We start from the raw sequence: 22712 nt of genomic DNA, 5'->3' as shown, positions 1-22712 counted from the left end.
CTTTTATCCCCCTATATTCAATCTCCTCTTTCTTCTTATTTTCCTTCCCTCTGTCTCTCACCCCTTCATGTATTTCTAACTTCACTTAAAGTAATAATCTTGAAGATTTTCATTTAAATAAATCGCATGTATTCTCCTTTTACAGTTTTTTTATTTGCTCTTATTTTATTTGTTTTATTAGTTAGTTTGTTTATTTTCCTTTCAAAAATGTCTTGTTTCGGTGGCAAATTGGCAGACAAAACAAGAAAGGATATTACAATTAAAGACAGACATCAAACAGCATAGTGCTGTCTTTTTGCATGATGTTTATGATTAAACTTGATTCAATCTGACATTTACATTTTTTCTTTTCGGAACAACTTTAAGACTTTATTCCTCCCGTGCATATATCCATGTAATTTTTTTTACAATGATGCTTTAATTGATGTTTAAATTTAATTAAACAAAATGTTCTTATCATTCATGTTAAATCTTCTGCCAAAAATGTAATGAACAGTATCTCTCCATGTCTCCACCAGTCACCAAGTTGCAATGTGCGGAGCAGTGCAGCAGAAGGTGTCGGGGTCCAAAACCCAGCGACTGCTGTAATGAACACTGTGCTGCCGGCTGCACTGGACCTCGAGCCACCGACTGCCTGGTCAGTGTCTGCATGTTTGTGTGTGTCCATACTGTAGTCAACCACAGTACTGCATTATCCTGACATTGATACTATCAGGATAATAACTTACGTTAGTTGTTATAATTTGTATGTAGATTCAAATGACTGGGACAAAAAACATTTTGGCAATCTCAGAAATATGGGGTCTTGAGTCTTACCTGTCTCTGCCTTGATTACTCTACCTGGAATCTTGTAAAGTAAGTGTCAAGTGTCAAGACAAGAAAGTCCAGAGTCAAATGGGCAAGTCCCATACCATGACAGGTGAGTCCCAAGTCAAGGCAGCCAAGTACGAAGTCAGGTAAGTCAGGTCACCAAATCAAGAAACAAGGAAGTTGGAACAAGGAAGTCTCAAGTGAAAATGGGCAAATATCTATGTCTATATCAAGAGAGGTAAGTTCTTAGTCAAGTCCTCAGTCAAGGCAGGTCGGTCCCAAGTTAGGTCCCATGTAAAATCGCAAAGTCCAATACCAAAACAAGAAAGTCCAAAGTCAAGATGGATAAGTCCTATATCAAGACAGGTAAGTCTCAAGTGAAGATAAGCATGTGCCAAGTTATGTCCCAATCAAGGTGGGCAAGTCCTGTACAAAAACATGTATGTAAGTCCCAGATCACGTCCCCATGACTGGCAATTCCATATCAGGTTCCATTCAAAATGGGCAAATCCTATATCAACACAGGTAAGTCCCAAGTCAATCCCAATCAAGATGGGCATGTCCTGTACCAAGACATGTACGTAAGTCCATACGTAACATTTACAGGTCAAATATGAATGCAGGCAAGTTCCAAATGAGGCCTGATTCAATATAGGCAAATCCCATACCAAGACTGATGAGTCAAACAGTGCACTTTGCAGGTCAAGACAAGCAAGTTATTAGTCAAGACAGACGAGTCCAAATTAAAGAACATGAGACACAAGGCGAAATTGGCAAGTCCCATCTTTTGGTTTACTAACATATCATTATGTGCTCTTTACCCAATTGAATACCATTCAGAATCGTCAGCCCCCTGCTTGAGTGCAGTTTTAGTAGTTTGAATCTAAACATTGATTGTCTGGCTGCAGATGTCTCTGGTAGAACCAGCTACATAGCTGCTCTGTCTCTGATCATGTCCAGTCAAGATTCTTCCTGTTTGCTCTTGGGAGGGGGTCAATCATATAGCTCAAGTGCAACTTCAGTAATTTGTCATTGATGTTAATATGAAAGTCAGTGTATCTGTCTTTTTTGATTTTTTCAAGTTGAGTCTGAAGTAATCAAATTCCTTATTGAAGCCTGATTTTAGGCAGGTCATTTGAATCTAGTTCAGACCTGATAATTTCATGAGTTACCTTCTCTGTGGTTGAGTTATGCTTCACTTCTTGTCATCAATGAACGCTACAGTTATCAGTTTTAATTGCCGCTCTCCAATGGGAGGAACTCTGAGAGGAACATGATGAAAACAGACAAATCATTGTCACCTTCTTTTCTCTCTCTCCGCCTCTTATCTAGGCCTGCAGGGATTTTAATGATGATGGAACCTGTAAAGATGCTTGTCCTCCTCTGACACGCTACAACCCCAAAACTCACCACGTGGACAAGAACCCCAATGCCAAGTTCACCTACGGGGCAACCTGCGTCAAGGCCTGCCCACGTATGGACTTTAAATCGTTTATTTCTCTGAGATCGACCCTGTGAATATTTAAATATTTACATCCTCATGAAGACTTACATTATGAAGTCCTGCTGGTGCCCTCTGGAGGCTACAGCAGTCACTAGAGCCACAATATCAATGTGTTGGACAGAAACAAAATCAATATCCTGACAATTAAGAAATTCTCAGAGCCTTACCAGTAGTAAGCTAAAATGTGAAGTATGTCTGGAGGGGAAAGTTTTCTACTTATTGTTTCATTTGGCTATTTTAAGCAAAACATTTTGTTGAAAATATACATTTTCCTAATCAAATTTGTGATATACAATAGATAACTTTTAGTAGTTATTGTTGGTGCATGTACAATGTGCAGTGGTACATTTTGCTTGTTTATATACAATACTAGTCAAAAGTTTGGACATTCAAGTGAATAGGAAGGTGTGTCCAAACTGGTACTTGACTGGTACTGAATATTTTATATTGCAGTTTGATTTTGTTGTTTACCCCTTAAGTGGATGGGACCCCTCTGTAATCAGTGTTTCTGGTTTGTTGTTGTTTGCGTATAGATAACTACGTGGTGACAGGTGGATCGTGTGTTCGCACCTGCAGCCCTGGAACATATGAGGTGAAGGAGAACGGAGTGCAACGCTGCAAAGCTTGTGACGGACCCTGTCCTAAAGGTAGAGAGACCTATAGAGACACAGAGAGAGAGAGAGAGAGAGAGAGAGAGAGAGACCTGAACACTGAAGTCTTTTTTGTCCTCCAGCCTGTGACGGAGTCGGGGTTGGTGCTCTTGTTAACACCATGGCCGTCAACGCCTCCAACATCGAATCCTTCAGGAACTGCACTAAGATCAACGGGGACGTCTCCCTGATAGAAACCTCCTTTAATGGGTGAGATAACCCCAACTGCTTAATTAGCGGTTCAGTTGGTGCTGCTCATAGCATTAAAAATGACATGTAGATAATTCAGCAGCAATTTGACTTTCCAGAAACAGAAGTGTCCTGGTTACTTAGATTAACATTTAGACATTTAGCTGAAGCCATTGCAAACTGAAGTTCTGGTTCCATGAACATTTCTTCCAGGTAAACGTAGTCTCACCTAAATGAGCGGAAGCACTGAGATAACGTTTAGTCAGACCTCGGACTTGTCAGGCTCTTTGATAGATATTATTTCTAATCAAAACAATTCTGTCTGTGCATTATCCAAATTCCTGAGATCTGCGATTGGCTCAGACAGCACCGTTTTAAAGTAAGGGTTGTTTTCATTGGCTGTTCTAGGGACGCACACTATAAAATCCCGCCCATGGACCCGGCTAAGCTGGAGTACTTCAGGACAGTGAAGGAAATCACAGGTAGGTCAGAGATCAGCTGAGCGTCTCAATTGTCACTTTATTTCATAAAGTGGGATACGACTATTAAAACTTTGACTCCTCTTATGTTCGTTTATGAGCATCAGTTACCATTCTGAGGTTTAGGGTTCTGTGACCTCTGACTGCTTGAGAACCGGTTGCTTGTACAGTAATATTGATGATCTAATAACTGAAACTCACTGAATTGTCTAAAAAACTACTAAGGAACTTTCTTAGAAGCTGCTTTTAGTTTTGTATCCTGATCATGGAATGACATACAGAGGATGGTTGGTCTTACTGAACAGTACAGGAACAGTCAGTGTTTATGTGTCCAACAGGTTTCCTGCTGATCCAGTCCTGGCCAGAGAATCTGACCTCTCTGTCAGTGTTTGAGAACCTGGAAATCATCAGAGGAAGAACAACACGAGCGTGAGTCTCATTGCTGCTTCACTGACAATAAATTTATTATTATAGAACTTGTTAGTTACACCAGACAAGTTACCAGTTTAGTTACTTGTTTTTTGACCAACTATTTGAATAACCTTATTGATAAGAAATTATGATGCTTGATTAACTGTGAAGTAAAGAAAAGGAATGTGAAATTGAATATCTGAGATTTTGAGGGGTCATTAACAAAGTTCTTTTTGTTACAGAGATTTTGCACTGGCAATAAATGTATCTTTAGTTCAGTCATTTTAAAATATTTTATTTTATTTTATAAATCACACCCTGTGTACCTGTTTTGTTTGCAGACATTTAAAACACTGTGACCTGCATAACAACATAATCAAAGATCTGAGGCTCATTTACAAGCTTTCGGAGCTAGTTAGTGGACTGCTGAGCTTAGATTATTTTGTTACACATCCTGTTCCCAAAGGTCAAGAATTTCATGCTCAAACTGCAGCCTATGATTAAATAGATTATAATCAGGACCAATCTTTTAAAGAGTACGGTCTTAACCTGCTCTATGTGAAAAGTGCTCTGAGATTACTTTTGTTGTGATTTGGCGCAATATAAATAAAACTGAATTGAAAAAATTGAATCTAAAGTCCCTTCGGCTGATTTAGTTGTAAGCTTTCAGAAAGTTGGGCTAGCTGTGAGAGAAAGATTAAAAAACAGAGACTGACACCATCCGTATACAATTTGTGTCACAGTCTGATCTGTCAGTGTGTAATGTGTTGGTTGTGGCTCGTAGTGATGAACCTACAGAGAATTATCAGTGAATCTGCAGCTCCTCTCCGCTTTTACGGAGCTTTATAGTGAGATTCAGCACATTTTTTATCTTTCCAGCTGCAACTTTACTGTTCTGGTTCACTCTCAGCGCTCTCATAGCATTGTTTTGGGCCGCAACAGGCAGCTGTTTTCAGAGGAAAAGCTGTAAAAAGCCACTATACACTACCTGCTCAGCACCAAACGGCAAACAGACACAGTTAGCTGTAGACTAGCTGGTGAACATAGTGGAGCATTTAGCAGCTAAAGAGCCAGATATTTCCCTCAGGAGTTGGTAGAGAGTAAAAACAGAGCTAAAAGAGAGTGAATATTGGACTCACATTCACCTGGTGGACAGAAACATGACTCCACATGAATGATAATGTTGCTCCGTAACTGCTGGATGTGGAAATAAGCAACTGTTTGCTAACAAGTTAAACATATCAACTTAAAAGCTGATGATGTGTCAGTGTTGTGTTCACCACTTGTTTCTGGTGAAAACTAGTGGACAAAACATCAGTTAATGCAGGTTTAAATATCTTATCTCATATACATGTTTTCTGTGCCTCTTCAGTCAGCACAGTTTAGCTGTGGTGAGGGCGAAGCACCTCCGCTGGCTGGGTCTGCGCTCTCTAAAGGAGGTGAGCGCTGGGAGGGTGATGGTGAAGGACAACCATCAGCTCTGCTACACCCATCCTAACAAGTGGACCCGCTTCTTCAGATCCAAAGATCAGATCATCAGCATGCGCAACAACGCTCCCCCAGACGTCTGTGGTGGGTTTCTGGATGTGTGTCAGGCTCTTTAAGTGAAGGTTTGGAAAATAAGAAAATATTTGTCTTGTCTCACTCACACAGAACAACAGAGTCAAACCTGTGACATGGAGTGTACAGATGAGGGCTGCTGGGGTCCAGGTCCCACCATGTGCGTCTCCTGTCGACACTTCAACCGTGGGGGGCGCTGTGTGGCGCACTGTAACCTGCTGCAGGGGTGAGAAAGAGCTGCAGAACTGTTTCTGGCTGCTGGGACTTGAACCCGTGAACCTGTTTTTTGTTGCGAATATTAATTCATTGTTCTCTTTCAGATAAAGTCTAAAATTATTCAATAGTAGCCAGTGCTGTTATTTGACACAACTACAGATCGGACTTTATTTGAACCAGGCTATTATTTTAATATTCATTACCAGCTTTATTTTAATAATGTATATTGTATGTATCTGAATATGTCATTAGTTCAGATATTATTCTTTTCTCATGTCCTCCTGTCCTGACTCCTGATGTCTCTCTTTGTGTGGCAGTGAGCCCAGAGAGGTTGAGGTGAACACCAGCTGTGTCCAGTGTCACCGGGAATGTCTGCTGAAGAACGGGATCCCGACCTGCCTCGGGCCGGTCAGTCTGGCTGCTAATGCTGCTTAATTCTGCCTTTCAAATCTCAGCTGCCCTGTGTGTCCTGTCAAATAGCAACCTGTGCAATCTCTGTTTTGTGTTTTGATTGATTCTCATATTAATCTGCACTTCATGATGAGGAACATTTCATTTCCTCATTTTTGCTTATCATACATGCTTTAAAAAGAAATCATAACTTAATAATAACTTGTGATTTATAGTACATACCAAACTTTCTATGTACACAAATAAACTAAAGAAACAAACAATAGAATAAGAAATAGAGATAATCACATCAGAAGTAATGAAAAAGTCCAACAAAATTAAAAGGGTGTAAGTTAAAGGGTGAAAGTGTCATTAACAGTGTTTTAGCAGAATTTAATGAGAGAAATGAACAAATGTAAAATAATGAAAAATAATATTTCATAAGGTTTTCAATCTCTTCTGTTTTCAAAATATTTTGGAACATTTAAAAATATCTAAGAAGATAAAACGTGTGCTTAAAATTCAGATATCAACTTTAGGAACTGAACAAATTTGGACTATTAATAACTTATTTTACCCGTTCACACCTGCAGGGTCCAGACCAGTGTTCCCAGTGCGCCCATTTTAAAGACGGTCCCCACTGTGTGCCGCGCTGCCCCCACGGTGTGCTGGGAGATGGAGACACGCTCATCTGGAAATACCCCGACATGACGCGCCAGTGCCAGCCCTGCCACCTCAACTGCACCCAGGGGTGAGACACATTTGTCATCCAGACTTTCTACTGATGTCTGTGATGCTGAATAAATGAAGCAGAGTGACTGATTCTGTATTTAAATGTAAGATGTTTTGTGTCTCTGTATCTGCAGGTGTTCAGGTCCTGGACTGTCTGGATGCAAAGGGTAAAAATACAACTTCAGCTTTTATCCACCACAACTCAACAACACTGAAAGGACCAGTGTGTAATATTTAGTGGCATCTAGCGGTGAGGTTGCTGATTGCAACCAAATGAATACCTTAAAATATAAAATTTCAATGTGGATCAGTATGAACTTCATGTTAGTACGCTAAATCTGAATGCGAGTCAATTCAGAACTCTGTTTTAGCATGCTAAATTTTAAGTCTATGGGCATCTATGGAAACCCTAATGGATGACTATGTGAATGCTACTTTGCATGACAAATTAGCATAATTATTTATCAATTAGATGGGAATCTATTAGAACTCTATTAGGGATGTGCAGAGGGCCCAATATTTGTATTTGTGTCTGTATTTGTTGAGGCAGCAAAATTATTTGTATCAGAATAAAAGTGGAAAGAGGTTTAAAAATCCTGTTTTTGTTTTAATTATGCTTTTAATTTTAGAAAATTAAAGTGTTACAATAAGTGTTCATGAATAAACTACCCTACGAAGGAGGTCCCCACACCGGGTCTCGAACTGGAGTCTCCCAGATCATAGACGACTGCGCTGACTACTGAGATAAAACTTTACTTGTCACCTCATTGCAGACAGACCTCTACCTATTTATACACCCATAACACAGAGACAGCACAGTGTGTAAAATCTAGAAGAACTTCAAAGGTGATTATTACTTTGCACTTTTCATTTATTGCCTATTTTTTACAACCTAACTTTATGGAAAGGAGAAGGGGAACAACAGGTTATAAAGAGTCCCTTGAGAGCACTTCGCATGTGTCAGTAGCTCAGCTTTATCTCTGGGGAACACCCCCAACACCAGGACTGATGTCCAAATAAGGACGTCATGTAGCAGGTGGATGTGACTCCCCTTGTTGAGACCTGCTGATAGATGAAACAGTGGAGCAGAGGAGAGACACTGAGATAGCGATGTAACCAACCTGTGCGCTATTATCTGACATGTTTCTTCCCAAAAACAAATATTAAATAAATATCAAATTGTATGAAGCAAATATTTGTAAAAAATCCACTATTTGTGCTTTGCTGAATAATGTATTTGTATTCAGGCACACCCCTAGACACCTCATTATGTACCTCGGGATAATTTAAAAAAACAAATGTCCTGCTTTCTGTGTCTCCTCACAGTGCTACCGCCCACTCCACGCTGGCGGTTGCCGTGGTTGGTGGGCTCTTGGTTGCTGTAATTCTGTCGCTGATTATCTTTGTGTTGCTACGGCGACGACGAATCAGGAGGAAGAGGACTCTGCGCCGCCTGCTGCAGGAGAGAGAGGTAAATAGAAACACACGGACATACAAATACTTGCTTTATTTTTAGGAAAAGTTTTCAGTCTTCCTCATATGTGTGTGTTGTAGCTGGTGGAGCCGTTGACTCCTAGTGGTGAAGCTCCTAACCAAGCGCTGCTGAGGATCCTGAAGGAGACAGAGTTTAAGAAGATCCGGGTGCTTGGCTCCGGGGCCTTCGGAACCGTCTTCAAAGTAAGAGGGGTTGAAGCCACTATATGTAGGATTTTTATGTGATTTTACATTATAGCATCCTCAAAATTATTCTGATGCCTCTCAGAAATTCCTAATTTCACTTCCCTTTGTATCAGAACATTGACAACCTGTAACAGATTTTATTTATTGAGTAACAAGTAGTGGCCCTGTTGCGCTTTTATTAATGTATTATTTTGCTGTTTAAAGATTAAGATAATAATGCTGATTTGTGTGTGTTTGTGTTTAGGGTCTGTGGATCCCTGATGGAGAAAATGTGAAGATCCCAGTAGCCATCAAAGTTCTCAGAGAGGCCACGTCACCTAAAGCCAACCAAGAAATCCTGGATGTAAGACTTCCCTTTTTCTTCTTTTAATTCTTCTTTTTCATCTTCTTGTTCCTCCTCTTCTCTTCTTTTTTCTCATCCCACCACTTCTTCTCTTCTTCTTGTGCTCTTGTGATTATCGATGTAGTTACAAAATTACAAAATCATGCTCTCACATTAATTAAAGTTGGACATAAAACAATCCCATTTTGATCTTGGACTGAGATATGTGGATATACTTCAGATTTTGGCCGTTCAACACACATTGCTCTGAGACAAGAAAGGGGTCAAATCAAGTAATTTGAGTGCCCAGATTATTAATTTGAGTGAGCAAATTAAGTAATTGAAGTATATTCATCTCTAAATTAAAGGACAAAATAAGTATATTGAAGGCACACTCACTAAATTCAGGAAATTATTTATCAAAAATGATCCACACCAGGCTCTGGACCCTCCTGCTTTTCTGCTTCTGCATCCATTTCCAGGATGTCCGATAGTCATTGTGGATGTTTCCTCAACATGTTTCCGACAATTATGTGAATTTGTGTGTGTGTGTAGGAAGCGTATGTGATGGCGAGCGTAGATCATCCTCACGTGTGTCGTCTACTGGGAATCTGCCTGACGTCGTCGGTCCAGCTGGTGACTCAGCTGATGCCGTACGGCTGCTTGCTAGACTACGTCCGACACCACAGAGACCATGTTGGAGCCCAGTGGCTGCTGAACTGGTGTGTCCAGATCGCCAAGGTGAGTTCAGACAAGAGCTCTGTTTGTAAATCTTCTACACACCTGCAACCGTCTGCTCATGAGTTCAACTTTCAGATTACATTCTTGTAAGAAGAAAATCTCCTCCCTCGCTCTCCGCCTGAGGCATCAGCTGTCTGCAGCTCACTGTAAGCCTGCTGAGGCCTATTAGCTTGAACACAGCAGGAAATTGTGTGCATGTGTTGATCTGCTCAGTCTCTCTTTTAAGTCTTAAAGTGCTGGGAAAATCACAAACAACAAGGTCGTGAGCTCAGTGTAAAGTCTTTATGTTTACGCAGAGGGCTCCGGCAGATAAAGTTAAACCTGACTTTGCTTTTGAACTTTTACTGCAATGTGATGTCAACGAGAGAGGCGCTGCGGTGGCCAATCACATACTATACATGCAAGCACACATTCCTGGTAAGAAATGACTTTATAGCGTGAACAGAGAATTTTTACTGTTTGCCTCGTGATTGTTGCATTTAAAGATAAAATGTTTGTTCCTGTGATAACTTTCCGGAGCAGCAAAATCTTTCCGCATAAAAATAATAAACCTCTGCAGTGTTGTCTGATAAGCCTTCATGGATCTGTTTGTGAGACTGGAAATATAAAGAACAATAATAAAGGGCACCTGATACATTTAACAGGCCCCTGTCAGCAGAGAGCAACAATGCATGTTTGATAAAAAGACTACATCCTTGATTAAGACTAACATTTTATAGGGTGATTCAGAATATAAGGAAACAACACCTCTGTATTAAAAGGGATTTACTTTTTTAACATTTATTTTGCAAACATCTGTTTAATAAAAAAAGTGAATGAGTAACATTTTAAATTGTATTATTTATCTCTCAAACACATCTGCAGTAAAAACATGGAACTATTAAGATTTTCAGAATTAACTGTTTTGAGCAGTCTTGTCAGGAAAGCAAGAGGCAAAGAAGCCAGACTGGTGAAATCAAAGGAGAGTTCTTTTGGCCGTGAGTTTGTAAATGTTAATGACCTTGTTACGGTCAGTTGGGACATCGCTCTCAATGGACAACAGCAGAAGATCTGAGTGCCTTCCTTTTTCCACATCTGTTTCTAAGCTGGATCTTGATAAGCTTCAGTTTGGAGAATGATCACTCGACTAATGGCAGTTGTCACTGACAATGTAGCGTTCATTTTGAGTTTTGTCCACTTTGGAAATACTGTGTTCACGTCATTTTCTTTAAGGCATGTAAGCATAGCTTGGACATTGCTGGTAGGGAGAGCATAGGAAGAGTTACAAGAGTTACAGTTACAAGACTGTCATAGAATTGGCGAACGGTCTTGACATCGTGAGCAGCTCTGTCATTTGTCATGCCTTTTTAGTTACTTGGGCTGGTAAGGCACAACATACAGCGCTAGAACTGCACAGCCCTCTTACCTTGTCATGTATGTTTTTATCCCTACCAAGGAAGTTGTTTTCACTCCTCTCCATTTGTGTGTCTGTTAGCAGGGTTACTCGAAAGGTTATCTTCCAGATTTCATAACAGTTTCATGACAATACATTTATAAACTTTTTAATGTGGCTAGGCAGAGGTTTAAATTCTACTCATCTCCTCCCTGACAAGCTGGATTTTGCCTATCCCAGGGCACTTCAACATGTTTTTTTTACTTTTTTTTCATTGAAAGGGTTTTCTTGTTTCTGGGAGTTCTTTACAGGGCATATTTTCTTCCACCCATGAGGGCATTTCATCCTGATTTACCCATAACTGAGAACTTTGATATGTTTTTTCCTTTGTGCTGGCATTTTATTATACTGTGGGGGCACCTTAGAGGGCACTTTTGTGGATGCCCCGCCAGTGGTCTCACCTGTACCTGAAACAACCTGTATGTTTGTGTGTGCAGGGGATGAACTACCTGGAGGAGCGTCACCTGGTGCATAGAGACCTGGCAGCAAGGAACGTCCTGGTGAAAACTCCTAACCACGTCAAAATCACCGACTTCGGCCTCGCCAAGCTGCTGACGGCTAACGAAAAGGAATACCACGCCGACGGAGGAAAGGTATGTGTGTGTGGCAATAACTCTGCTTGTGCTGTCCAGAAATCTTTTAACAATAAGAGAACAAGAGATTTTTAACATTCATTAGAAAATAGTGGTTTTATTTCAGGTTTTATTTGAGATAAGGCTTTGGATGGAGCTAGGCTAACAGTTCCCCCCTGCTTCCAGTCTTTGTGCTAAGCTAGGCTAAACATGCGGAGAGATGAAACTGATATCCATCTGCTCATATGACATTTTTGACTTCCATTTATGACAATATATTAATGTTTAAAAATAAACCTCCTGGTTGTTTTAAATCACTTTGGTACTCTTGTTGGACTTTCAGTGTCTCCAGAAGTCAGCTTTAAAATCAGCAATATATGTTTGTCCCTTTTGGTTTTCTATAGGTTCCCATAAAGTGGATGGCATTAGAATCAATCCTTCAGTGGACCTACACACATCAGAGTGACGTCTGGAGTTACGGTGAGTCAACCTGTGGCAGTCAGACGTCGACGTCTACCTGCTCTGACTGTATCTATCCATGTTGGAAAAATCGTTCTTGGTCAAAAAAATCAATAAGTCTCAAGGAAAACAAGCATCTTGATGTCAAGATGAACTTAACAGCTGAAGCTTTGATTGTTTTTATTTGATCTTCAGGACTTTATAAGAGTCACCAGATAAACCTGAGTCACTGTGAGATGATAATTTGTGTCGGAAAGAAGAAAAAACAAAGTTCTGACGCATGAATTTGGATTCATTTTCCAGAGCTTTTCTCTCATCTTTGTGTTTTTGTGAAATATTGAAGTTTTACCTCTTTGGATTTTGTTTATTTGAAATAAAGATTAGAGGAGCAAACAACTCACAGACATCTGAAACATGACAAGGAGACACAACTACACACTGATATTATATGCAGTTTAGGAAATGCTGGTTTAATCTTAAATAATGCAGTGAAATTTAGAAGCACAGCTGTCAGATAAATGTAGTGAGTACAATATTTCCCTCTGAAATGTAGTGGAGTATAACTACCAAGTAGCAGAAAATTCAAATACCCCAATAAAGCACAAGTACCTAAAAATTGTACTTAAGTACAGCACTTGAGTAAAAGTTAGTTACTTTCCACCACTGGTGTGTAAAAAGTGTGAGAGTGATGCTACATGTTTGTGGTGTGATAATAGTAAAGTAAAAAATGGAGATGAAATACTATAATAACAACCAGGGATGCAACTAAGAATTATTTTCATTATCAGTTAATCTGTTGATTATCTTCTTGATTGATTCATCATTTTGCTATGAAATGTTACGAAATTGTGAAAATTCAGTTTCTTAGAGCCCTCTGTGATGCTTCAGTTCGCTTCTTTTGTCCGACCACCTGACCAGAACATAAAGATTTTAAAATTACTTTTATATATGTTGAAGCATAACAGCAAATCCTCACATCTAAGAAGTTGTAACCAAAGAATGTTTGGCATTTTTTCCTTGAAAGATGATTTAAACGATTATTCGATATAACGTTCTGTAGATCGACTAATCGATGCAGCTCTCACAATAACTTCTTCATTTCCAAACACAGTTCAGCATTGTTTCTATTGGTCGACGGAGCACATCTACCTGATCAAAGTTGAACAAAAATTGTTGAAGCCAGCTAGAGCTCAAACCAAAATGGAGTGGAAAGAGCATAGGACAGAAGTGTAGTGTGACCATTTCTTTATTTGTTTTTCCATCTGTTTTGGTTCAAATTTAGCGGCAGACTAATGATCAGCTCAGTCCATTTCTTCAAATAGAACAGTTCAAATCAGCTGTGTGAATACTTTGCTTTAAATGCTTAAATAATCGCTTCAGTGTTTCCTTAAATTACTCAAACAGCTGACATTTTATTGAGCAGAATAAAGCTTCTTTCAACTTCTACCGGCAACATAACTGGTCTTCTGATTAAAGTTGTCTTTTTGGACGTGTATTGACGTAACTTAACCAACCAGTGATTTAACAGCCATCACACCTGTGGTTTACAGGTGTGACAGTGTGGGAGCTGATGACGTTCGGTTCAAAGCCATATGACGGCATCCCGGCCAGCGAGATCTCCTCAGTGCTGGAGAGAGGAGACCGGCTGCCTCAGCCCCCCATTTGCACGATTGACGTCTACATGATCATGGTCAAATGTAAGAGCCTAGCGTGAAAGAAAAGAAAGGAAATATACCATGTTACAACACATGGAGAATAACGACTGGGAGTGCAGTAAAGGAAATGTTTATGTAGATGATTCTCTCTCTGTCTCCAGGTTGGATGATTGATCCGTCTAGTCGTCCCAAGTTCAGAGAGCTGATAGTAGAGTTCTCTAAAATGGCCAGAGACCCTTCCAGATACCTGGTCATACAGGTACACTGTGTGTGTGTGTGTGTGTGTGTGTGTGTGTGTGTTTGAGTTATGTCTTCTGGTTTATAAGAACTTCAATGTTTTTTTTCACAATTTGGTCATCATGATTTCTGTCTGTAATAACATTTTACTCACCAAGTTAATTCCAAGTCATTTTCCAGACTTCCTGTATTAACTTTGACCTACTGTACTTTTTCTATGCGAAATTATTACAGACATTTCAGGCACGACCGCTTTCAGTTTGACCTCCAGATGAAGCGGTGTAGACTAAAGTATCTGCACACTAAATCAAAGCTCCTTTTCATTTTATTAGCAATGTTTTGACCTACTACAGGTCTTCCTCAGGAAAAAGAGCTTTGATTTAGTGTGCAGGCCCTCCTTTTATCGCAACGTAATAGAGTTTTGTATCCAGCACCTATCCCACTGAGATTTTGTGGATGTGCACATCAGAGTCTGAAATTAACGGGGGCTCAGGGCAAAATGCCCCAAAAAATGTAACATTGCCCTTGGAATTGGGGATGGTGGGGGCTTTTACATGGCCTCGTAAAATAAACAGTTAAACAAAGACTTGATACTGTTTGCAAAGCATGGCCAGATGTTACTCTGTATTCAAAGTGTAAGCATGCAAATGACGAATTGAATTAACCTTGAAGTGCGACTTGGCAATGTCTGGGCCAGCTAGGCTTCCATACCTGCACAGCCCCTCCTCTTCCTCCCGCTGGAGTGCTGTGAGGTTGTGAGGCAGCTGCGAGGGCATTTTTTATTTCACAAACTGCACATAACATGCAGACAGTCAACCATGCTGCTGAGATGCTGAACTGTGACGTTCTTACGTAACATTGTGTTTACTGTTTATACTTTTGAAAATAAAATCTGCATTAAATGTGTAAAAATCCTCACACAATCTGTAATGTGTAACTGGGATTATAACTCAGTGTGAGTATTTTTACCCATTAAATGTTCTAGTATTATAAGTTCGGCTGCCTCTCTTTACTTTTTTATATAAGAGTCATTGAATATTCATCTGTCAAATTATTATATATTAAACATATTTCATCAGGCCTTGTAAAAAAAAGTAAATTTTCAACTTGTGCACACAACTACTCAGACCTATTAGACCAGTGGTTCTCAGGCTGTTTGGCTTTTGACCCTCATCACAGGTGAGGTTTGTCTTTGGCAGTGGTTTTCATAATATGGGTCCGATGTCCCATATTTGAATCTGAATGGTCTTTTTTCTATGATTTCTAAGATGATTTATGGAGGTTTATTGGCGATGGACTTCAAAGATGATGATATCATCAGGAAGTGAAAGTCACACTGAATCTAAAATATTTGTATGTGTTTGTGTACAGCTTTTGTTGATTTTTGACTCAAAAGAGTATGAGTTTGGACACCTCTTGTCTCTCCCTCCTTCCCTTCAACTCCCTTATGCCCCTCACATTTTGAAAACCTCTGGTCTATATGTTTGAGCAGTTCAACCAAAGGCTGATGTTCCTTTCTTGGATTGATTACTTGAATTTTTAGAGACTTGAAGGTCTAAAATTATCCAGAAACCTGACGGTAAATAAGCAAAGATTTGGGAAATGTCAGAAAAAATAGAACGGTAATCATGTATCTTGATAACCTGTTGGTTTGTTTCCAACTTATTCCTGACCTGTCATACTTGTTTTCAGTGATATCACTGTGATGTCAGTGTGTTCCCAGATCCCAGATCAAGTTATTATTACTGATAGACATGATGGACAAAACTACAAGAATAAGACCCAATTTGTGATAATCCTTTTAAATAATCCTTCAAATAATCAAGTAACTAATGAATGAATGAAACATGACCAGTGAGTCTATTGCTTATAAGCTGCTTTTAAGGTGACAGCTGATGCTTGCCTCTAACCCATTTGACCATTAATAGGTTACAACTAAACAGAAAAGTGTGAAAGAGTGAACATAATCTAATCTGATGTGACCCGTGTCTCAGGGTGACCTCCCCAGTCCATCAGACAGCAGGTTTTACTCTCGCCTTCTCAGCTCTGACGACATGGAGGACGTTGTTGACGCCGATGAATACCTGCTACCTTACAAGGGACTTGGTAACCATGACAACCGTCCCTGCAACCCCACGGTACATGTGCATGCAATACTTGAAGTATTATTTTGAGACACACACCCTATCTTATGTTATGTTTACAAGATGTACTTTCAGTCTGTGTAAATACACTCAAATTAAAATAAGCTCTATTGGCATGACAGATCAGAAACCTATGTTGCCAATGCAGTACAGAAAATTATTAACATTGACAGATGATTAGCAATAAATATACAATATACAGTATTTATAAGCACTCTCTGTGTTTGTCTCTTAGAACGGTCATCCAGTCAGAGAAAACAGCATCGTTCTGCGTTACATCACCGATCCGACTCACAACATGCTGGATAAAGAAGACTTCACTGGCCACGGTACAGATCAAAATGTCAAAGACAATAACAGAATACATTTAAGAACAGAAAATAATAAGTAAATAATTAAGACTAATAAACAAACTATCATGTTAAAATATTAAAACCACAATTTAAATAATATTAAGTGGCAAAATAAATGGTTGTACCAATGCAAACAAATAAGCATTCACAAGGTGAATAAATCTAAACAAACTAAATCGCCCTTGTTTTTCTCTCCAGAGTACATGAACCAGAGTTTGAGTGAAACCAGTCGGAGCAGCCGGCTGTCGGAGGTTTTAAATCCCAACTATGAGGACCTGAGCCTGGGCTGGGGCGCCACCTCACTCCACTACCCACAAGAGGATCTTAAATGCCCTGCACAAGTTTCTGGGGGACCAGAATACCTGAACACCGCCCAAAGCTCGCTACCCCTGGCTGTCTGCGACAGTCTCGACAACCCAGACTACCAGGCAGACTTCCTGCCCCAGGCCACACCCACCACCACTTTACCCGGGAGCAGTTTGTTCCTCCCAGCAGCAGAGAACCTAGAATACTTGGGTTTAGGTGCTGCACTGCACGCCCCCGTCCGTTAGAGTGTTTAATTTAGCTGCTTTTAATGTACATTTTTTTAGGAAACGCCGACTGAGCAGCAGAATCACATAGAGTTGCTTGGTCTGCAGCTACACTGGAACAGAACCTGCATACTGAGTGTTGCTCAACGGCAACACTCAGGAGAGCCAGACTTTTTCCCCGGGATTCAAGCCAACAACCTTCTGGTCACAAACTGGATGTTTCCTTGAACTTTTAACTGGTTGCATTATTTGTTTGATGTCACAAAACTGCCGTTGAGTTCAGTTCTTTCAGAACAGGAAGGGGAATCCATCTTAATATACCAGTGAGCCCCTTTAACCTTCTTGGCCTAGATCTGCTGCAGGAAGATCTGGGACTTAAGCAACTCGATGGATTCCTCTGCACAAATTAAACTTCCATATTTAATTTTCAGTTTGACATCCAATTCAGCCTTCCTCTGCATCCTTCCTCTGTCAGCATTCACAGGGATTGTGATCGTTATGGAAGTAAAATGAGGACTTTAACATTGAAAATACGTAAAACATTTTCAAATGTGCACAGAGGTTTGAAAATGTGCAGAAGTGGGTTACAACCAACAAAGGAGAAAAGATTGGAGATGTTTTCTTGTGATTTGCATTTTGTAATTATGAGAAAAGTATCACAAAAATGAATTAATTACATGTGATCATGTAGTAGTGCACAGGATAGATCCTCTGCTCCATCAGGTATCACCAGGCACAATGGCGCTCCCAGCTGGCTCTGCAGTGCACCACAGGCTGGAGGATGAGTTAGATACCAAATTATTTCAGTTAAACAAAAAATGTTGTATTATAGCAAAATATCTTGTTAAATCATGAAAGGAACAATACGCTGCCATACCATACATCTTAAGAGAGTCTCAGCTGTTGAGTCTTCTTCTCTAGATCTTCTAAATAGTCAGACGGTCCATGAGAAGTGCTAAATTGAAGGTGGAGTGACTCCAAAAAAACAGTGCAGAGAATCTACAAAATGCCATCAAAAAGTCCTGTTCACAAAGACACTGCAGAGGAGATTATTGTCTTTTATTTATCAGCAGATGCTCCAAATGTAAAGTGTGTAGTCTGATATCAGCCACATTTATTACACTGTAGTCTGCTGCTACACAAGAATCCTGCTGATGCTTAAATATCTCTTTTTTTAATGCTTTGGACATTTTTAAAGATTGTGTTCAGCTTGATTTTGTTTTATTTGGATTCCTGATGTTCTGTTACACAGAGATGGCCGGAGTTTGTGGTTTGTTGTGTACATAGAAGAAGAAGGAAGCGAGTTTCCATCCACTGACCAAGGACTTTTTGGATGGAAGAACAGTGTTTCTGTCAGACACATGCATTTTTGTTGCATAACAAAAAAGTTATATTTGTGATTAAGTGGAGAATGAATAATGTGCTTAAAAGAAATACGCTTGATGAGCGTTTTTATGTTACATTTCCACTTGAACCAAGAAAGAAGGTTTAAAGTTCTCAGTTGAATCATAAGAAAACAGGTGTTCGTGAAATCAGTAAAAACTTGTCATTGTTTGACTTGAAACACCTTGAGTTAAACTTAGAATTTTTCCTTTTTTTTTTTTTTTTTTACAAATTTAGATTTTTTTATTCTCTCTGTCACTTGACAAGAATGAGCCAAACTCTGGTATGCTGTTACTGCACACTGACTCTATAACTATTAGTGCTTGTTGCTGTTTGTCACTGCTGTTTGTGGAAATGTATGTTGGCGGAGAGAGCACGGCTGTGGTTGCTGATAAATCTTAAGGCTCACAAGATCAGGACTTAATCATCTGATTATCTCAAGATAACAAATGGAGCTCATATTTAAGGAAGAGGAAATCTCCATGCATTGTGCACCTTTTTTAAAAGGTCTTACTAATAGTGGTGGAAGAAATACTCAGATCCTTTACTGCAGTAAAAGTACCAATACAGCAATGTTAAAATACTCCATTACAAGTCAAAGTCGATGTAAAATCGATGAAAAATGATTTAAATCTGCATCAGTATTGCATTATTTGATAAAGTCATTTTTACAACTCTGAGAAAAAATATAGTTAAAAACAGAATATTGTTGCATTTTTCCAACATGAGGAAGCGTGGTTGTTACATGGCAAAGGCACATGATAGAAAATTACCTGTACAGTACTTAAAAATGACAGAACAGTGACGTGGTATCAGGATAAATAAAGCCGACTGGACTCCAAACCTGAAACTGTAACAAGCAAGAGTCAAAACTCCTACAAGACCAAGTCAAAAGATGCCAGAGACCCAGGACAAGTCAGAGATTATAGCAAAAATGTCTCAACACGTCACCAAAGAGTTTACCAGAAAAGATATTTCTTTTTTTTAGATTATTTTTTCAGGCTTTTGCCTTTAATTGACAGGAGATGTAGGGAGAGAGAAGGGCATTGACATGTAACAGATCCCATGGCCAGGAGTTGAACCGTAGACGTTTTGGTTAATGGTGCAACCTGATTTAGTAAATCACTAGTTTGAAATTGGTTAGTAATTACTAAGAACTAAAAACTTAAAACAAAACTTAGTGATGGATTTACAAACAGCTGGTGCAACACAGTCCTGATCTCTGAATATGATCAAGTAATTACTATAAGTCATGATTCTGAGGAAGCAGTTTCTATTCTCAGGATAACGATGATAAAAAATGTGTCACAAAAACACACTTTTGTTTACTGGAGAAAATGAGTTAATGAGCCTAAAAATATATAATATCAACCACGACTGTATTAAGCTTCCATAGAAACGACACTGAGGAATCCGTATGTGTTGAATATCTGTAAATGTGTTTTAATTGTGTAGCATTTTAGCTTTAGTTGTTGATGGATGTGAAAATAGTTGTGAAGCCACAGTTTGAAAGATCCATGTTGAACACCTTTGTTGTTTACAGGGTACAGGTGATCTAATGGTGCCACTGGATACTTGGACAAAACATTAAAGTCATAGTTTCCACTTTACAGTATAAGTTCATTAAAGTTTAATATTTTAAAAGGCATTTCCGTGCTAGCTGGTGTTATCTTGTTGGAGCTTTTGTTTTTTAGTCTCAACATTGCTATCTGTTTTTACTGAGAGCAGGTTGCCTGTTTGTGCCCCTCATTCTGACCCAAAAACTTTTAATGACAACAGTTCATAGCTTAAAAACTAATTTATTTTATTTAAAAAATTACATGAGACTAATAATGGTTGATATCTCTTTTTGAATACATGCTGATTTCTCTTTTAAATGTTTCTTTACATCTTGTTTGTCCTCTCTAAACCAAGCACTGTATCAGATGTTGCGTCACACTTTTAACTTTTATCTTTCATTGAGCTCAGACTCAAGGTGGTTTGAATTTTCAGAAGTGGATTTTAGATGTGGATTAAGAAAATGAAACTAAATCTTGATCAGATTTTTCAGTTTGAGCTGCTGGTCAGTCCTCAGCTCTATTGCTGTTAGATCTGTCAGCTGCTTTTGACACGGTTAACCACCGAATCCTCCTCTCAACACTCACTGAACTTGGTATCTCAGGATCTGCCCTCTGCTGGTTCATGTCCTACCTCTCAGGGAGTTATTTTAGAATATCTTGGAGGGGAGAAGTGTCCAAACCTTATCCACAGGGCTTCTTCAAGGGGTTACTACTTTTCTTCATTCATATGTAAGTCCATGTACAGTACACAGCTGTATTTAAGTGGGTCATTTTGCATCATTGACAGTTTCTTTTATGTTGGGTTAAATTGTTTAAAAGAGTTTTGAATCTTGTTTTATCAACTTAAACTTAAACTTAAACTTCCCATCATCAGTTCAGTATTCACTGCAGTGGAATATTATTACATCGGGTCATGTAAAACAGAGGAGATGGTGACATCTGCTGGCAGAAAGCATCTACAGCTGGAGCTACAGAACATGAAAAACGAAGGCTTCAACACTGATTTCTGTGGAGAAAAAGCTCACACAGGTTGACTCAATTTGTCTGTATTGAGTCATGTCATGTGAAAACTAACAGGATCACACATGAAACTGTGATGCACTGACGGAAATTTAATTATCAAATTTTTTCCAGCTCTAAAACTTTAGATTTTAAATTCATTTTCAGTTATCATGTTTGTAAAGGACACCACACTGCAAATAAGCTTTTAGTTTTATTGTCATTTTTATTCTGGACAGTTCTATCTGTACGTTAGGACTGGAAGAATGCAGTCTTGTATTTACTACTATAATTGTTAAATCTATACAGTGTATTTTATACTGTCTGTCTTAAAGCAGTCATGCAGATATTCATTACATGGAAAGCAAATTATGGACAGCATGAAATAATGTGTCAAAATATATTATGCATAAAACTGAAAAGTGACATAGGATTAAAATTAGTTAATATCATTTATTTTCATTGTGTTGAATCTACAACTTTGCTTTTGTTTAACTCCATAAAAACTGTTTTAGCCTCAAATACATGATTGAATTCGTTTGTTAGTCTGTTTTTTTTTACATCAAACATTTTGTACAAACAAAAATGTACTGACTTTGTATCAAAATACAGAAATAATATGTTCATAGTCAATTGTTAGAAGCAATTACTCATCTGTTAAAATACAAAAAAACTGAATGGTGGTAATAACCAGGACCTCACAGAGGCAACTTTACACATGCAGCCTGATTGTATACTCCATTATTCCATAGGGTGCAGCTGCAACATAAAGTTATGTTGGTATTAGTGGTACTAAACTGCTGTCACTTCTGGTTCAGAATATTCTAATTCACCTGAAATGTAAACATTACAGAGAGAAAAACCTATATCCAGATCAGGTGCAGGTGGAGGGTGTAGGAGGTGGTTGAATGGAGGAGTCTCAGTGTGTCTGCAGAGACTGTATAGAAGGACAGAGCAGCAGCAGAGCAATCCAGATACACTGATGATACTCTGTCAGATCCAGAGGAACACACAGGGATGATGGTGGACTTGACTTTGTGTCTGACAGTGGAGCTGTTCTCAGATCAGTACTGTACATCTCCATTTCTTCTGATTCCTCTGTCAGTCAGTGCTGGATGAAGCTCTCCTCTCGACTGTACCTCCCAGTAACATGGTCCAGTCAGAGCCTCTCAAGCTTCTACTGTTGCTTCAACCTCTCTGGATCAACAGGATACAACTGATCCTCTCTCAACGTGTTCACTCACACTCTTACAGAGATCATCAACATCTGATGAGAGAAGAAGAAACAGCAGAAGTCATAAATGTGTTGGTGTTTAGTGATTCTCACTTGATCAGCTGTCACTCAGTGATGCAGCACATCCAATATAAAGAGCAGTAGGGACTTCAGTCCTGTTCAGACCAGAAGTTGAACAGCTGTGCAGCGTAGCCAGCTTCCTTTCAGCTCCAATGTTAACGTGTTGGAGTGAACACACTGAGCTCCAAGTTCACAGACCTGCAAGAACTCTTGGTATCAAGTCTGTTTACTCTGCAGATTTCACTGAAGTACACAGAGGGAATACACTGCCAAGAGTCATGAACACATCGTCACATCATTACTACAGAAACACTTTAGTGATACATTTATTGTTGTTACATGTGACCTGCTCTTAAATTTAAATCAAGAGTCTCTGTATATTGATTAACATCTAATCTGCTTTTGGAACAT

At 39.2% G+C, this 22712-nt stretch overlaps 1 protein-coding gene across 1 annotated transcript in view; it reads left to right on the top strand.

Annotated features, from left to right (window-relative positions):
* LOC122972230 (melanoma receptor tyrosine-protein kinase-like) overlaps positions 1-20097 on the top strand; it is a 55498-nt gene extending 35401 nt beyond the window's left edge. Inside the window, exons 6-27 of the mRNA XM_044339181.1 lie at positions 519-637; positions 2143-2284; positions 2848-2961; positions 3048-3174; positions 3562-3635; positions 3971-4061; positions 5416-5615; positions 5697-5829; positions 6137-6227; positions 6803-6960; positions 7076-7108; positions 8268-8412; positions 8496-8618; positions 8866-8964; positions 9499-9684; positions 11554-11709; positions 12093-12168; positions 13698-13844; positions 13964-14061; positions 16034-16177; positions 16419-16512; positions 16735-20097. Of these exons, the coding sequence (XP_044195116.1) occupies positions 519-637; positions 2143-2284; positions 2848-2961; positions 3048-3174; positions 3562-3635; positions 3971-4061; positions 5416-5615; positions 5697-5829; positions 6137-6227; positions 6803-6960; positions 7076-7108; positions 8268-8412; positions 8496-8618; positions 8866-8964; positions 9499-9684; positions 11554-11709; positions 12093-12168; positions 13698-13844; positions 13964-14061; positions 16034-16177; positions 16419-16512; positions 16735-17087 (2903 nt within the window). The 3' untranslated portion in view covers positions 17088-20097. The remainder of the gene's footprint in view (positions 1-518; positions 638-2142; positions 2285-2847; positions 2962-3047; positions 3175-3561; positions 3636-3970; positions 4062-5415; positions 5616-5696; positions 5830-6136; positions 6228-6802; positions 6961-7075; positions 7109-8267; positions 8413-8495; positions 8619-8865; positions 8965-9498; positions 9685-11553; positions 11710-12092; positions 12169-13697; positions 13845-13963; positions 14062-16033; positions 16178-16418; positions 16513-16734) is intronic.
* Positions 20098-22712: the final 2615 nt, after the last annotated feature.

Source organism: Thunnus albacares, chromosome 21 (assembly GCF_914725855.1).
Source record: "Thunnus albacares chromosome 21, fThuAlb1.1, whole genome shotgun sequence".
Classification (NCBI taxonomy): Eukaryota; Metazoa; Chordata; class Actinopteri; order Scombriformes; family Scombridae; genus Thunnus; species Thunnus albacares.
This window is presented reverse-complemented; position numbering and strand designations above follow the sequence as displayed.